Here is an 18974-nt window from a genome sequence, read left to right as displayed (position 1 = left end):
CCATCTACGTGTGCACCTCAATCGCGCCCAGCAAGCTCCTGGAATTATTCAGAGCGCTGGACCTTTGTGACCATATGTGATATAGGAAAGGGCACATAGATCATAAGTCGCAGTCCAAAACCTCAAATATTTTCCATCTATCTATTATAGTACCTCCTACAATTGGTTCTACTTATGTACATAGGAATTCAGAACTTTTGCAGAATCGAAAAAGTTTTTTAGAAGTCGATCCACATTTATAAACTGCAATAATTTTATTGAATTTTGATCACGTTGGCGTTCTGTTTTTTAAACTCCGGAGACCAGTTAGATACAGAAAAGTGAGTATACATTCCAATAAAAAAAAAACTCCGCTACGCCCTTGAGCTTAAGTCCTTGACCATGTCCTTAGATTAGTTAAGGAATCCCTAACTTCGCTATCAATAATAACATATCTTTATTATGACTGTCAACAGTGAAGGGGGAGTCAGGTGGCGTTGGCGACGACTGTTTGTTTGATGACAGGAGATATTTCGTCTTGGCCTCGTTCAATACCAGACCGTTTTGTTTCGCTTCCCTACCCAGTCTGGGGAAAGCAGAACTAACGGCGCGGGTGTTGAGGCGAATGATATCAATAGCATCGACGTACGCCAGCTGCTGTACACAGCCGTATTAGTTTTGCGGGGATACCAAATTCAGATATCGCGGAATAAAAGCAGCCCCTTTTCATACTGTCAAAAACAGCTTTGAAAACGACGAAGAAGTGGTGTGTGTCGTTCCTCTTTTCAAGGGTATTTTCCAAGATTTGGCGCAACGTGAAACTCTGCTCGGTAGTAGATTTCCAGGTCTGAAGCCACACTGATAAGTTCCAAACAATTTGTTGACGGTGGGCTTTAATTCTAAGACAGTATGCTCCATAGAACTTTATATGCGATGTTGAGTAGGCTTATTCCACGATAAAGACCACTTAAATTCCAATCGTCGGGCATGCTTTCGTCTGACCATATTCTACAAAGATGCTGATGCATGCTCCTTATCAGATCGTCGCCGCCGTAATTGAATATCTCGGCCGGAAATTTCAGTACACAGCTTGTCAAGCGAGGCATTTCGGCTTCTTTTTTCTCTCAGCTCTCGGTATCTATCCCGCTCCGAACCGACTGTGGTATGTTAAAGGACTACGTTAGCGGTACAAAAGAATCCATTTCTCAAACCATCTTCTTACTAGAAATATTATGCCAAAATTTGTTTTGTTTAAGGTTTATATATTAAAGCTGTGATGCTGCTTGGTTGGAAAATGCATCTTTCAGTGGAAAAGTATTGAGTGGTTTACAAATATGTTTTGTAGGATTAAATGACAATGAAATTATAATTGGCTTACGAATTCAGAATAGTAGGTAGACATATGTAATTCAGTCCTTTCATTCTACTTCAATGCATTTGTACGACCATGAATTCTGCTCTATTTTTAGTCGTGAATAATGCACATCAATATACCTCTGCCGTGGAGAGCTTTTGTTATGCTCTTTAATTAGGGAGTAAATTTCAGATTCACATTCCCATTGCATTAAAGGAAGGCAGTAAATGCAACTGGAATTTAGTGACTATCTCATAACTGTTCCGAAACGGTTGCATAGTGGGTTAGTCGAAACGTATATTTCTTCAGAAGCGCCGTGGTCGATCTTACATGACTAAATTTACAATAAAGCTATCTATTATGCATATAACCAGGCAGGAACGTTTCTACACTCCTGGATGGTTAAGGAATTGCCAACATATCAGTATATCTTATTTAAAGACGAAGAAAGATGCTTGGACTCTAGAGGAACTCGTGAAAGCGCAATTCCCTGGTAATCAGCAAACCGCAATGGGTGTACAATCAGAACTACTTGCGAATACAGCAGACCAATCCGGCCGCATAGTAAGTAAGAAGAAGAATTTATATGCCCTTTAGAGCTGCGTACCTGGGCGGGATTATGCCCATAAAGATGCAGAAGCTAAAGCAACCAAGGCTTGAATATATAATAAAGTCAGCATCCAATTATTCCACATACCGAGATGCTGGAAAAGAGTTAATGTGGTGGTTCTACCAAAACCAGTTAGAAGAACACATGATAACGCAAATTATTTTTGATCTGTAAGCGTCATCTCCTTCATGCTGAAGATTCTAGAAAGGTTAATGGATATACAAAACAGTTTTGGGGTATACCTTAATGATGCATAACAATCAGTGAGATTGTGGAAAGAGCCCTACAAAGGTTGCACTTACGGGTCACGAACAACGGACAAGATTTGAACCCTAGTAAAACGGAACTGATGGTTTTCACGAGTAAAACAAAAATACCGCAATTTAAACTTCCCTCACTACGTGGTACAACAATTCCTGAGACCTCCGCGGTAAAATACCGAGGTTTTGAAATCGTTAATTCAAATTCTTGCAAAACATTTCTTAGCAGGAACTGACAAGTTTAAGCCAAATGTTGTCTTGTGGATACGGCCGTCATTAGACCAATTTTAACTTAGGGAACACTGGAAAAATTACATACGGAAATAATGAACTGCAAGGGCTCCTGTTCCTCGCGTTACCATAATTAAGTCTCCGGTCAGACCACTTAGCTGAAACTTCTACCAGTTGAGCTTCCATACTGCTCTGAACTGGTGACCAGTGGTTGGACCTGGACCACCATTCACACAAAAAGCTAACCCTAATTCTGAGTTAAGCGCTTTCGTCACTTAAACAATTCACGTGTAAACGAGCCTAACTGTTCGGCATTCCGACTAGTGGAGATCACATCGCTAACATCTAACCGTCCATCGGTCCGACTCGTACCACCCAGATCCCTAATGTCCGAGTACAACGGACATTCTGCAATAACATGCACCAAATTCCCAATTCGCGCCCACACGAACACCCCGACCTATTTGACCGGTGCCTCTGATGCAGAAATGCGTTCAGAAGCACACTCCCCTTAATCGGAAAACCCAGACTCAGACGAAATCTAAAGTCTGGGTTACCCTCATAAATCTAGATCTATAAATAGCGTATATAGACTTGGAGTTACTATAACGAGTCACTGGCGTTTTAAAGACCATCCAGCGCTAATTGAGCCAATGGTGGCAGGATTCGTACCTACTTACCTACTTAGGGAATTGCCATAATATCGCCTATATAAGAAAGAGACAGAAATAGTGAGAAAAACGCATTGTTGTATGAAAAACCAGTGCCGTCTACTAAAGTTATAGTTCTGTACTAGTTTCGCCTTAAGTCGCTTTACTGCATAACACAGCACAGAGCGCCTAATAGAGCGAAGTTTAAATCGTAAACGTGTATTCGTGTGTCGATAAGCGGGTGTTGGTAATGACTTCATGGTCATTTGATTACGGTGATGTAATAATGCAGTGTTCTGCGGAATCGTATGGCGGAAACACAGCTTACATGTGTTGCCTACATTCAGGCGTGGGCGCACTCATGCATGCACTACAATCGTATTTACCTACCTAAGTAATGCCATGAATGTGCAAAGTGCTGCATTACTGCAATATTTGCCTTTCGCGATTTTAAGGTTCGTTTAAGCCGTAGTAGTATGTGCATGTTTGTGTGTATCTGTTAAGTACAGGACGAAGCAACCCTGTGAGGAGTTGAGAGACAAATTACAACCGTTCTCGGACATTGTTTCAACAAGAATAACTAAATCATAGCTAATGGACTTATAATGTCGGTACAAGTTTGGTAGTTCTATGAATGTTCTTATATAAGGATTTCAACAAAATATTTGATAGCTTTCGATTAATTTTAAACACACAAAAACGGATGTTATTCTGAGCTAGCCCGCGCTCTGATCATTGCGGTCACATTACCTCTTTGTATACTGCTCAGGTGCCCAAAATTTGGCAGACCTTTATGTAATTGACTATTTCCCAAGCTCAATCACCACTATTCTGGAGCTTTTTCAGAAACCTGACGAAGTATTCGTATATTCGATCCAAAGTGGTACCTAGCAGCGCAAAGTAACAATAAAAAAGAAGAAGAAATTTCTGCAACATCAAAGAAGAAAAAAAGTCAACTTCGGCTGTACGGAATCTCAAAAATCTTCCTCTTTTTTGTCGGCTTACGCCGTTATAACCGAGTTAATAACAGCGTGCGAGTCGTTTCTTCTTTTCGCTATATGGTGCCAATTCGAGATACCAAGTGCAGCCAGGTCCTTCTCCACCTGATCTCTCCAACGGAATGGAGGTCTACCTCTTCCTCTGCTTCCACCGGCGGATACCTCGAAAACCATCAAAGCTGGAGTGTTCTCCTTCAAGGAGGGAAGGATCTGAGGGACTAGTTTGCGTATATACAGACAGACGGATATACCTAAATAGACTCAGCTCATCATGGTGATCATTTATATATATATATAAGCATTTTATGGATCATCGGAACTTAATATACCTTGTTTAGAGTATAAAAAGACAACTTCATACTCAGGCATTTATCATGAACGTGCGGAAGTCCGATACGATATTCAGTTTTTAATCTAACAAGTTCAAAGCCTCTTCAACTTCGAAGATGAACCTTAGCCTTGAATGTTATATTACAAAGTACTTCAACTTAATCCAAACTTGTTAGATCTCCACAGCAGAGTCATGTACTCCGAGGTTATCTTAGAAGATAAATTGAATTGGTACCACAATATTATAAGTCGGTCTAGTGAGTTTTCGAAACTTTCAGGGAAGTTCAAAAAAACTTTGAGGGGATGTGCTTAAAGGATGGTTCTCAACTTCAAGCTTCAAACATATTGAGAGCCAATTCAAAAGAAAAGCCGCCGCATATCGCTAAAACGACTAAAGTTGCTTTCAAATAGCGGGTTTCAACTTTAGTCAGGCAAAAGCTGGAGAGTGAAGCAGAAGTGTCTAGTTGTTTCCAGCTAATCTTACTCGTTGCACCTTTGTCAAGATTTGTAAGTGCCAATAGGACATTCTACACTTGGTACACCTTCCATTGGGGCGATGTGAGGTTTGCTAAGAGCTAACTGTCCACTGGACCTTTCACATTCCACTCTGAACCAGAAGCTTTCGCAATTCCACAAGTGATGGCTGGTGGCCAATGCTTCTGAGCTCGCGCGAGGCCTATAGATCCAGCGCCTGAATACACGAGTACGGTCTCATGCATGTTGCCATTTGTATGGAATTTAAGGCTATTTGTATGGAATTTAATCGGAGACAAGTTTAATATGGAAGTATCTTGCTGCTACTGCAACAGCGAGCTCAAGTTCTTTATAAGGGGAAGGGATATATACCTCCCCAAAAGAATCGTACTTGGGAGAAGTACATCTGCTGCTACTTTGATGGGTGCCAAGGTTACCGGAGCTGTCAAGTTATATGCGACTGATGTGCTCAGTATATATTAATCCTACATCAGCGACGTGTATACTCTAGCACCAAACTCTGCTATTAGAATTAAGGAATTAGGAGAATGGATGGAGCGCCATCTTAATTCAGCTAAATATAAGCAAATCAGACTATATTCTCCCAACTGTTAGATTTCAATAGTTACTTTCGGGTGACAACTCCCTCTACACGTGAAAGAAGAAGAGGTACAGTAGGGGAGGTGGGTATTACTTCTACTTCCTTACTCACAGCAATATTTTGGTAGCGAAACGGCAGCTGCCACTGCTGCGTCAGAGAGGCTGCACTTTCTACTTCAAAGATTGCTCTTGTTTTGCAATCTGAAACAAGAGTTGCTTGAGAGCTCCCAATAGAAGACTACCATGAAGATTGTAACTTCCCCTTGAGCCTCGATGAAAAAGCTTATGTAAGGTAATACTTAAATTTTTTTTTTTACCTCACAGGGTTTGCACCAATTGTGAAGTAAGGGTCAACTTGTATTGTAATCATGTTCCGTAAAACCATAAAGCGGCATGTGTGAGTGGATGTGCGTTGCATCCAAATGAGCACATTGGAATTAAACTCGCCCACGCAGCTTGCATTTGGAAGTCATCAGCAGTAAATTTTTCTGCAAATTGCGGAAATTAAAAGGCAGGACATCCAGACGCGCTTGCTTGTGCGTGAATTTGTCCGAATGAGTGTGTGTGTGTGTCAGCGTAAATTTAACCAACAAAAGGCTGTAACTTCGTAGCCTCCCTCTCCTCACGCTAGCAGACATTAAGAGCGCTTGACGTGAGCATGGAGCTCTCACATGCTTAGCATAACCTGGTTTTCGACGTGTTCGTAGCCAGCGATGCACTGCTCTGCTAGCTTCATAGTCATTTGCCAGTTGTTAGTTAGTCATTTCGGTTTGGTTGGCATTCACTCACCTGATACTTGAGCGTCTGCTTGTAGTAGGGCTCGGCCGAGTGCCTTACCACGCGCGTCTTTTTCTTGTGCCGCAGCCGATCGCCATCCTTGATGTAGCATTTCACATATGTATCCGGCGGTGTCTCGCAATCCTCGGGCACAATGTTACGTGCGCAAATCACCTGCAATTAGAAAGAGAGGGGGAAGTAGAAAAATTGGCATTCGAAGCGTGTATGTAAAGGCAGATGAGTACAGAATGGGTGAAGGTAAAAAAGGCGAGGGTAATAAAATGCAACGGTAAAATGGCTACTAATGACCACGTTCTTTATGCACACACTGTTATCTGAAAGGGTGCACATGTGTTTTGGCGCATAGTTAGCTGGTGTTGCATGTGGCATGTATGGTTAATTCAGCGTGAAATGGCGCGCAAATTTTCGTTAATTTTACGCGACCTCCACGCGCTCGCTCTACGTCAACGTTGTGGGAGAGTTGCAATAGCAAATGAGTGTAGTTTTGTATTTAAGCTGTCATTTAGTTTTCAAAGCCCTCCTTCAATGGTTAAATTACACTTGCAACACAAGAACTAAAGCCATTCAACCTTCCCAAGCGACATCGCTTCGCTCTATTGGCTCTTGAAAAGTTTCAAGAAGATCTGACGCTTTCGAGCCAAATTTTGTTCTGCGATGAGCAACCTAAGGAGATTCAAGAACTGCCATTTAATCGAGAAAAAACAACGATTTGGTGTGGTTTGTGGGCTGCTGGAATCATTGGACCATATTTCTTCAAAAATGATGCCGGTGGGAACGAAACCGTCAATAGCGACCATTATCTCGCCATGATAACTGACTATTTGATGCCTGAAAATGAGGCTGGTAATCTCGATGACATTTGGTTTCAACAAGACGGCGCCACTTCCCACACATCGCACCTATCAACGGATTTATTGAGAGAATACTTCGGTGAGCTGGCAATTTCGATTTTGAGCCTGTCGCTCGTGAGATATCACATCGTTAGATTTTTCCTGTGTGTATATGTAAAGTTTAAAGTCTATGCGGACAACATCGCTTCGATTTTGGCCTTGGAGCAAAACATCTCGCGTGTCATTCGCCAGATACCAATCGAAATGATCGAGTTGAATCGAAAATTGGACTCAATGTGTAGAGTATTTGAGATGTAGCCGCGGCCAACATTTGAAAGAGATAATATTTCAAAAATAAATGCCAAAAAATGTGCTTTCGAATCTCATCCGTCATTAAATTTGAAGTTTCTGTGTTTTTCTTTGTTTAAAGTAGGGAACCTCGAATGGATCAACTTTTAGATGGTTACATTATGAAACCTTACAATTGTTCAATGTACCACATAAACTATGATGTCGGATGTTAGAAAATCTGTATATTTGGTATATGAAAACTAGGACTCATATGTCTTTTATTTTAGGCAAGAGGATTCACTTTTATTAGAAAGAGATTTTTTGGGAATATCGTGAAGATTTCTTACATATTGGCCAATATATGCTCTAAAGTCAACTGGAAGTTCGAAAATATTTGTGTTTGGTATATGTTTAATCAGGGAAGTATTGACCCTATTTTAGCTATTTTTGCGCAAGAGCTGTTTTCATAAAAATACCTTCCCCGAATTTAACTATTAGAACTCATGGTTTGGCCGGTAAGTTCGGAAAAAGATCAGCCTTATTTATTGGTGACCACATATCTGTCGCTTGGGTTCTTGAAAATATACTATATAGTCTGTCTTCTACACTTTTCATTGATGTTTGTATGTGTTCTGTGAAGCGAAATAATCAGATGGAATTTAAATGTATGTTGTGTGGGTAGTAGGCGTGGTTGTTATCCGATTTTCATAGTATATTATAGTAATGTTTCACACCTTAAGCTTGGTTGAAATTTGCAGTCCCTGAAGTGTGGGATTTCATCTAAAGTTGGGCGGTGTCACGCCCTTTTCCAAATTTTACTACTGATCGTATAAAGCCCTTCCTTACAATCATTGTTCTGAAAATTAATGCTTACGGCTTATTCTTTCTGTGAGTTATCGTATTTTTTGCCATTCTAAACATAACCGTTATACATAAAAAGGTTTTTACTGTGTATGAGGAAGGGCTCAAAAGGACTTCGGCTCACAAAGTTTGGCTGAGTTAACGGTTTGAATGATATGTTTGCCATGGCCAAGGAAGATATGTAGCAAGTCTCATCAAGATAACTGAATTTTCGTTTAAGTTATCACTTGCATGGTCAGACAAACAAACGGAACGGACATTCACATTGATTTCAATTCGTAGAGTATAAAGCAAATATATCATAATTTATTATGGAATCCTATTTCGACAGATATTGTCCCATTATGGTAAGTATAGCTGTCAGTGAATCATTAGTGTTTAGTATATGCTTGTCTTGTTGAAGTACATAATGTTCATTCGGCAATTTTTACGATGAGTGAAATTATTCTGAAACGTTTAGAATGCTTTAAAAGGCTTTCGGTGTAACTGTTTGTCGCAAGCAAGTGTTTCTGATTGGTTCAAATTTTTCAAAGAAGGTCGAAAACGTATTGACGATGAACCACGTCCATTACGATCATCAATATGAACTGGTGATCAACGTGTGATCAAAATAATGGAACTAGTGTTCGCGAATCGACAATTATCATTCAGGGACCTTACTAGCTTCGTTGGAATATCGGAAGTATCAGTGAAAACCATTTTGAAATATCATTTGCGTCTAAGAAAAGTGAAAGCACGATTGGTTCCAAAAACACTAATTTTGTTTTCGAAAAATAGCGTCGCGTTAACGTCTGTGAAACAATGATTTCCGGACTATCAGGATGTCATGAAACGTATTATTACTGGCGCTTAGTCTTGAATCTATGCCCAAAAAACCACGTTAAAGCAGGTCAAAAAATAAAGGTTATGATGAGAGTTTTCTTCGTTTATCGAGGTGTGATGCATTCCGCATACCTTCTGATCGGCCAAGCAGTCAACAAAAAGTACTATTTGAGTGTTAAGCGTCTTTTGCGTGAATCTTTTCGTGAAAAGAGAAGGGAATTGTGGGCCGAAAACTCTTGGTTTTGCATCACGATAATGCATCGTCGTGCCGCAACCAGATATTTATACGTTTAAGATAATAAATGTATATAAGTTCTACGATTTATTCTAAGGCTTCGAAAAGTTTCTAATAAATTTTGACATTTTTACTCTTGACACCAAATACGATATAAACTTAAACTAACAGAGAATGCTCAAAAAGTATTCATTTAAGTCGCACCTTCATGAATGCATACTCACCTCTACCTCCACGGTGCCTTTGATTTTGGCAAATGCCATTTTCAGCTCGCCATGGCGCACGGTTGTCAGCCGGTAACCTTTTGGATGTATTTGCCCTGGACCCATTTTCAGGCCATAGTCCGTATCAATACCCGCTGTGGCGACTGTGGTCACAGTCGTGGACGTTAAACTACTCATGCTGTCCGCATGACTGCCGTGACTCAAATTCTTGGCACTGACATGGTGCGGCGCGATACTCTGTTTGCGCAACATGGACGGGCTTTCGTTGCTGCTGACACTATACATGCTACCTTTGCGCAACAGCGCCGACTCAGCCTCGTGGCCAGCCGCTCTAACACCGACATAAACACTACCCTTCCGCTGCGGCGAACCGCTACTGCCGACACTACTGGTGTCGCGTTCCGTCGCGGTGTGCGCATAAACGCTGCCTTTGCGCTGCAGCAACGCTGTCGGTCCGTGCGTATTTTCGCCCGCCTTTAAATTAATCATGCTGCCCTTACGCAACTGCTTGGGGCTGTCGGCACCTACACTCAACAAACTACCGCTGCCACTTTGCCCCTGCATGGCTACATTCGTGGCGGAGGAGGCTTGTTTCAGCATGGACAACGCCTGCTTGGCACTCTGTGGACGCAGATTGCTGCCCGAGCCCTTCCAGCGTGGCGTAAACTGCTTGCCTTCGTCATCCGAGGGTGGACTGGTCGTTGCATTACCGATACCCACCGGCAGCTGCTGCTGCAAGTGTTGTTGATGTTGCGCCTGTAGTTGTTGTAGCTGTTGCTGTTGTTGCTGCTGCTGCTGCGCGATGTCAAGTATGGAGCCCTTGCGACTGCTCGGATTGCTCGGCAAGGCCACACGACTAGCGCCTGCTCAAGCGGTGGGGTTGAGCGCGTTGCAAAATATTGAACGAGAAATGCAGACATTAGTAATATACATACATATAGTGTTTAGGGGGGCGGGCGGTGGAAATAGTTAAATGCGCGGCACTCAAAGAGGTACAGCGGAAAGTGTACACCAGTTGGTTGGCTCGCAAACTTTAACGCAAAACTACTCGTGAACTCAAGTGTACTCTGTCGTGGAACAATTGCGCTGCTCATATTCCACTTATGTAGACACTTGTGTATGTGTAGATGTGTGTGTGTGGCTAGTTTTACTGTTACTAAATTTTAACCGTTAAACTATAAAATCGCCCAAATTTGAACGTTTAAATTGAGAACTCAAAATAACTTCGTTTTTTGTTTTTTTTTTTTTAATTCATGCCGAGTGGAAAAACGTAGAGGTAAAAGAGAGTAAAATTTTAATACAAACGGAACAAGCTAGAAACCAAAATCTTAGAGAGAGATTTGTGTACTGTGAGTATATTGGTCATGCAAAGCAACGAACAACATGCAATATATTTTATCTCAATATTTTCATGCAAAAAAGTTATATTAACAACCAATACCTGATCATATCATTAAAACCTGTTCTTAAACTATATTAATAACCAATATTTTCCTTAATCTATGTATATTTTTATAGCTTATTTTAATACAATGGTTAAGCAGTGGCTTAGTTGTGTTTGCAATTTTTAAGCATCTTTATACTCCAGGGTATATTAAGTTTGCCTTTAAGTTGGTTACACCCAGAGGGAAACGTGGGAGATTCCATGAAATATGGAGGAGGGACGAAGTCATGTGTAGAAGTTCACACAAGTGAGGAAAGTTCTCTGATCGCCATTCACTTGGGAGTGGCCAGAAACGATTCTTTTACATATGGCTCAAGCAGCTCACGACTTCCGGTCTTTGACCAAGTATCCTCTGGGTTGCCTAAGAACATCCGTTCGAAGGCGAGCTAAAGTGAGAAGGCGAAACATCCCCTACAAAGGGTTGTGCGCTGGGTTTGGGACCCGCCACGTAAAAAACTCTACCAATGAAAAACTACCAACAGCCTCGGAAGAGAAACCCCCCTTTTGATGACGACCATGGCAAACAGAATAAGGACCTCTCTCGATGAACAAAGAACAAATTCAACAAGTCACTTATCATCCCCGTCCTGCTATATGGTGCAGAGGCTTGGAGGATGACATAAACTGATGAGTCGACGTTGCGAGTTTTCGAGAGTAAAGTTCTGCGAATGATTTATGGTCCTTTGCGCATTAGCCACGGCGAATATCGCATTCGATGGAACGATGAGCTGTACGTGATATACGACGACATTGACATAGTTTAGCGAATTAAAAGACAGCGGGCGACAGCTCTGAAAGTACTCGCGGGAGAAGCAGAGGAAGAGGAAAACCTCCACTCCGTTAGAAGGACCAGGTGGAGAAGGACCTGCCTACGCTTGGAATATCCAATTGGCGCCAAGTAGCGAAAAGGAGAAACGACTGGCGCGCTGTTGTTAACTCGGCTATAATCGCGTGAGTGGTGTCTACGCCAATTAAGAAGAAGATATAAGTGATCCAAATCTTGGAAAAGACCCGTTAAAAGAGAATCGACACACACCACCTCTTCGCCAGTAAGCCACCTAACAAATGGGTCTGGTAGTGAACGAGGGCAATACGAAATATCACCTGTCGTCAGACATAAGTCGTAGCTTCGAAGTTGTAAAGAATTTCGTCTATCTTTTAACCAGTATTAACACCAACAACAATGTCAGCCGTTAAATCTAACACAGAATAACTCTGGCCAACAGGTTATTTACTTTGGACTGAGTAGGAAAATTAGAAGTAAAGTTCTCTCTCGATGAACAAAGACCAAATTCTACAAGTCACTTATCATCCCCGTCCTGCTACATGGTGCATGTAGAGGCATGGACGATGACAACATCTGATGAATCGACTTTACGAGTTTTCGAGAAAAAGGTTGAACGGAAGACTTATGTTTCTTTGTCTGGTGCTTAATGATGCTTCATTACAAATCAAGAAACTTTCAGTATTCCAGTTTAGATGTTTGAAAAGTGGATGCTTATTAGAAGAATAGTTTCATATCAGTTACGCAATGGGACAAAAACCAATCTCACTCTGCAGCCAACTGACCATTGTTCTAAGATTCCGTATTGAAGTACAGCTTGTGCAAGAACTAAAGCCGCCGAAAGTTCCAAGAAGATCCCAAGTTTTCGAGTCAAATATTGTTCAGCGATGAAGCTCACTTCTGGCTTAATGGGTATGTAAATAAGCAAAATTACCGCATTTGAGACGAAGAGCAATTTGAAAATAATGAAATGAAATATTTTGGTGTGGTGGAATCACCGGTCCATATTCCTTCAAACTGACTGATGCCTCTCAGAACGTAACCGTCAATGGCGTCCGTGGTCGCCCCATGATAATCGACTTTTTGATGTCTGCATTGAAGATCATGATCCCGACGACATTTGGTTTCTACAAGTCGCATCAATCAATGGATTTATTGAGAGAACTCATCGATGAGCAAATAGTTTCATGTTTTGGGCTGGTCGTTTGGCCAGCAAGATCGCGTGATATCACAACTTTAGACTTTTTCCTGTGGGGATATGTAAAGTCTAAAGTCTATGCGGAAAATCTCTCTCCTCTTTAAGAAAATCATCACGCGTGTCATTCGCTAGTTACCAGTCGAAATGCTCGAACGAGTCATGGAAAATTGGAATGAACTGATGGAGCATTTGAGAAGTAGCTGGGGCTAAAATTTTAAAGAGATAATTTTCGAAAAATACATGTCGAAGAATGCTCTTTCGAATGATAGTAAACATTACCCATTTCATTGAAAAAGGGAATCTTGAAGTCGGTAGCTATAAGTACTATATATTGTACAAATATGTTTTGTGAAAGTTTACGAATGCCCCTTATAATCCCTGCGAGTGTTGCTCGGAATAAAATATTCTAACAGATATTCATACATACATATGTCAATACTGTTCTTTTCCATTGATATTTGAGAGATTTGTGACCGATTTTGATGGGGTAATTATTCGACTGATCTTTTGTTCGGAGTCAAGTGACTAATCTCACAGTACGAACTACTTTCCGCTTCGTACTCATTAATAGTGATAGTGGTATGTTTTACTATTATCAAGGCTACCTTTCCACTCGGGACATAGCCATATGGTGTCGAAGCAAATGATATTGCGAATTTGTAGATTCAGAGTGTGTTTTTTAGATGTGTGGGTTTTAATGAGGCAAATCCCTTTTGCTGGTTGCTCTATTTGACAGCTGTGTTTTGATTTGTGCTTTAGTTTGCGATTTCATAATGAATATATCTATTCTGGAACAACGTTTGTTCATCGCTCCCATTAAATAATGGTTCGATCCTCGCTGTGTCCAATATTCCCGCCCAGCAGAGTCGGTAATTCGACAATAGCTGAGAGGTTGACTTTGTTAAGTGCAAGTAGTTCGGAGGTCTTCTTACGGTTCACTTTGGGCTAGAAGGATCTCGTAGTCACACAAGTACAGGTCGCTGACCAGCGGCTGCCAAGCTCATTGGAAGTCCATGAGTCCAGCGCTAGAGTGCAAACCAATGGGTATTATCGGCTAACCTCGAAGTAAATGACGGTAAGACGGATTTGGTACTCATTACAAGGAGGTACAAGATTGCAACATGGAAACTCCCGAGGTTCAACAGGGTACAGTTAACTAATAAGAATTCTACCAAGCAACTGTGAGTAATTTTGAACTGACGTGGAAACTCTGTGTAGGAGAGGGCGAGAAAAGCTAAAGATACACTTTGCGCAAGTAAAAGGATGCTGAGAACATTCTGGGAGCTGTCCTTTATGCCATGGTGTTACATATCGATAGTCAAGCCAATCTTACTTTAGGTACTTTAGTGTGTTAGATCGCGGCCAGTAAAATACCATACAGAAAATAGTTGCAACGAATACAACGGCTCGCTGCTCTCTGCTCTCACATAACAGAAGCACCAAGAACCACCTCAATGGCTGCACTTGAAAGGTTACTTGAAAGTTGCTCAACGTGCCACAAATTGACTTTGCAGAAGAAATCTCGACGGCAAAATCAAGTGCAATATTGATCTTCCAAAAGAACCTTCGAACATAGCTCGATAAGCAGGGGGTCGGTGGCTACAATATACTACATAATCTCTAGCCTTATCTGGGAGTGAAGGTTTTAAGTCACACTAAAAGAGGATGGATGACGCAGGGGCACGCGAACCACAAGCGTATGTACACAGACAGATCAAAAATTACTGAAAGAGTGAGCATCGAGATCTAATGCACGGAGTTAGATTCAGGCAAACTTTCAAGCTGCCGGAATATTGTAGTATCATTGGAGAAATGAAATTTCTTAGAGAGGGAATCGCTTAGTGCCTTGCAGTGGAAGGAAAACATACAAGGTTTCTACTCACATGGTATCGAAAAGACTGCAAGACGGTTGTTGGCCTAGGCATAGGCCTCAACTTACTGGGACGGAGTTAAGTAAATCATAGTATATATTAACTCATAATAAATTTTGCATTTAAATATTTGTATTAACTATATTTTCAATTTCATACAATTTGCGCCCACAAGCCATATAATTGCAGAAAAGGCTTATACAAATCACATACCTAACAATTGTGCGTGTGTAGTTATTTTATGTAATTCCTCGCATGTTGACATACTATACATTAATAATTTACCATAAACCTCTTTTAGGATATTTCTCCGAAATAATGCGAATTGAATGCAGAATGACCGCAATGCAATTACGAGTATCAATGCAGCACTTGGCAGTCGAGAGACGCAGAGACAACATCAGCAGCTGTGGCAACCGAGAAGTCTTGCGGCTATTGTTATTATCAAATGTTCAGTTGTTAATAACCACAAACAACTTAAGAAGCAATCAATTTGAATTGACAGTAAACAGGAAGTAATATCAACACTGTATTAATATATATGTAAATATATATATTATATAGCAAATGTATATGAAAGTTAATGATTACATATATACGTTCATGTTTGTGGGCACTGCAATTGAAATTTACAAATTTATTGCTGGTTTTGTTGACAAGCAAGGCATAAAATAAGAAATTCATTTCATAACAGGTGAATTATTACTTATACGCCATGCCTGACCAAATAGATCGTAATTTAATACGATTTTGGTTTTATTGTTTTACAATAATATTTTATTAAATTAAATAAAGTGGTATTGCTATGTTTGTGGAAAGTTTAATCTTGGCAAATTTAGTGGCTAGTAAGGTCAAGTTATACTTAGCTCATGAAGGATATAGTAAAATTCTTTCATGCACATGAACAATCGTTTACTTCACAGTAGTCTGTGGTGATGCTTTAAACTAGGTCTACCGAAGTTTCATTAAAATTTTTTTATCATTTTGTATTGTCTTTGGAGCTTTTAAGTTGACATTGTTTTAATCGTTTTTATTAGTTTTAATGAAAGTCATCTTTTTTTTCACGCACTCAAGTAAAAGCAAACAACCGCAATAACCTTTGATTTTTTAAAAAATGCCATGCACGTTTTGAGAAGTACAGGCTTTTGTATAGTGAAAGCTGCCAACTCAGCTTTAAAAAGCAAACATGAGACTATAGACCTGATATAATGCCGAATTACATAAAATTTTAATATATATTTTTCTTGATTTTATTTGAAATAAACCTTTCATATCTCAAACAGCATGCTTTGCTTCATTTTCAACAAGATAAAGCAAATCACTTTGCTTCAATGATTCCAGAAACCAAGTAATAATAATGAAAATGAGGACTGCACTTTCGGAGTCTCGTTTGTATCGGTAGGTTTTAGATTAAGATTGTCATCAGGGAGCAACGCCTTTCAACAGGGTTGTTCCGTATCCTCCTGACTCGTGCTGGCATTGAGTCCAACCCGGGCCCGGCGAAGTTTTTTTGCTGCGTCTGCATCAAAAGGCTTCATCCAAACTCCACCTCAGTTAGATGTAATACATGCAATGGATGGAACTCTCTTAAGACCTGCTCAGGCTTTAAGACACACAGGGAGTAGACCACGAGTTACGTGGCCTCTTTCTGCCTACGCACTATTGAGACCTTAGTATCTACAGCTGTGCAATCTGCACCACGTTCGTGCACTACGGCGCCACTCCCCCGAGCTAAAAAAGGCAGCATCACTCCCATTGTGATCAATCACCCCAACCTTAATTCCGCTTCATTGCCGCGAGAATCGAGAGTCACTCTTTTAAGCTGCTCCGTTCTGGTTACTATAGCAGGTTAAACTATTACTTATCCAGAATCGACCCTGTCATATCATTTACCATATATGACTAGTGAACCAGTTCCCGCATGCCACTAACTACCTATTGCATGCCCCGCCAACTCTACACATCTGACATTTCTCACCTTATGGTTCGACTCTGTCGAAACAACACGTTTTCTGGGCTTATCATTGGATGACCTCGGTGATAACTTTTCTCATCTTTACGATCCTAACTCCTTGTCCTAGAAAACCGTTACATTAAAAACAGGTACTCTCCGGCAGCAAGTACATCTGCTATCTGCCTGCATCCAAGGATATTCTCTGACGTAATGCGACGTGAAATTATTATCTCAAATAAAGCGGTATATTGTATTCACCAACCCCCTGCTTATTAAGTTGTGTCCGAAGGTCCTTGTGTAGAATTCAACTAGCGTCGCACATCTTGCAGCTGATTTTGCAGCTGAGATTTCCACGGCAATATTGATTAGCGGTAGGTTGAGTGACCTTTTTAAGGCGGCCGATAGGGTGTTTCTTATCGATTTTGTTACGCGAGAGCAGAGAACAGCGACTCGCTGTATACGGTTTTCTCGGTGGCGTAGCTAGAGGGGGGCGAAGGGGGACTAAGGAAGTGTTAAGTTCGGGTTCAACCGAAAATATTGTACTCTTGCAACTTACAATAATCAAAGCCTGGGAAATGCTTTATGGTGTAAGACGTCAACCTGAGGATCGAACCTTAAGCAATTTTATATATACATACACCCTGTCAAGAAAGTATCGGGAATTTATAAATAAAACGAAAATTTTTCAATCATTATCCAAATTTATTTTATCGCCTTCAAAGTAACATACATTTGAAGCGATCCACATACGCCAACGCTTTTTCCAATCGTCAAAACATTTTTTAGGCACTTTCCGGGATGGCCTTCAGGTCTCGCGTCGAATTTGTTTTGATGCCTTCAATTGAGTCGGAGCGTGTTCCCCGAAGTGAATATTTCAGTGTGGAGAATAAGAAAAAGTCACAGGGGGCCATATCAAGTGAATACGGTGTTTGTTCAATGATATTTGTTAGGTGTTTAGCCAAAAATTCATTCACAATGATGGCTTTGTGTGATGGTGCGTTATCATGATGAAGAATCCACGAATTCTTGGCCCACAAACTCGGACGTTTACGACGGACAGCGTCTGGAAGCACCTCATAATACCAAGATTATTATCTATGTTGACGGTTTGACCTGTTGGAACGTATTAATAGTGGACGGCACCTCAAATATCAAAGAAAACAATGAGCATTACCTTCACTTTCAATCGGCTTTGGCGCGACTTTGGGTCGCCATTCGGATGATTGCTGGTTCGTAAGTGTGTCATATTCGTAATCTTGTTACCAGTAACTATGCATTCCCTGAAGGTGGGATCTGAATTGGCTCGATCCAGCATGTCTGCAGCTACCTGCTCTCGATACCTTTTTTGTTGGAAATTCAGCTCTATCGGAACAAGTATTGCAGCAACGCGTTGCATGCCCAATTTTTCATTCATAGTCATACGTACGCTCTCGTGTGGCATCTCCAATTTATGGGCAATCTCTCTCAAGCTCATATGGTTATTTTCGGCAACAATTTCCTTTACACTCGTTGAAGACCGTCAGAACGAGGCATGTTTTCGACGGTCCCCCCAACGCTCCTTGAATGCTCTGTACCACTCATAAGTGCGCGTTTTTGTAGAGCAGATTCACCAAAAGCCTTCTGCAACATATTCACTGTATCGGCACACGAAAATTCGTTCCCAACACAAAATTTAACACAAATACGTTGATCGATATTTTCGGTGATTGTAAAATTCGACAAACACTACTGAGGTCGACTGACATAAACAGCTGCTGTAAACACACTGGTTGACAGATCGCGCTAATTTTTGGCATCATAATTAAGGACTGTTGTACCAGCCTAGAAAAAAAATTACCCGCCTTCCATATAAGCGGGAGATTTAAATGAATGATTCCCGATACTTTCTTGACAGGGTGTATACTATATATAACTCCAATACTGACAGACAAATAAGGTTTGTTAGAAAACCGGAAACCATTATACTACATATATGTAGTATATAGTATGGCAGTTGGGGTAGTATCGCCCAGATTTTATCTATTTTTCCCAATACCACATACGAGTACTATTAACATGTCACATACTAAAAAAATAATCATCTAGAGTAAAGTCAGCCGGATGTTTGCAAATTTTGGCCGAAATATTCAGCATAAAGTCACCTCAGAGTTCAAAAATATTTATATTAGGTATATGG

General features: G+C 40.8%; 1 protein-coding gene across 6 annotated transcripts in view; it reads right to left on the bottom strand.

The window, feature by feature from the left end:
* LOC126762568 (regulating synaptic membrane exocytosis protein 2) overlaps positions 1-18974 on the bottom strand; it is a 421139-nt gene that overhangs the window by 8423 nt on the left and 393742 nt on the right. For 5 of the 6 annotated variants that reach the window (XM_050479418.1, XM_050479416.1, XM_050479420.1 and 2 more), the window contains 2 exons: positions 9548-10410; positions 6276-6437 (listed from right to left, as the gene is read on the bottom strand). In XM_050479418.1, coding sequence (XP_050335375.1) covers positions 6276-6437; positions 9548-10410 — 1025 coding nt within the window. Of the gene's footprint in view, positions 1-6275; positions 6438-9547; positions 10411-18974 lie in introns of those variants that run through there. The other variant, XR_007667481.1, reaches the window with a different exon arrangement.

Source organism: Bactrocera neohumeralis, chromosome 6 (genome assembly GCF_024586455.1).
Source record: "Bactrocera neohumeralis isolate Rockhampton chromosome 6, APGP_CSIRO_Bneo_wtdbg2-racon-allhic-juicebox.fasta_v2, whole genome shotgun sequence".
NCBI lineage: Eukaryota > Metazoa > Arthropoda > Insecta > Diptera > Tephritidae > Bactrocera > Bactrocera neohumeralis.
The sequence above is the reverse complement of the archived record's forward strand: the minus strand, read 5'-3'. Positions and strand labels throughout refer to the sequence as shown.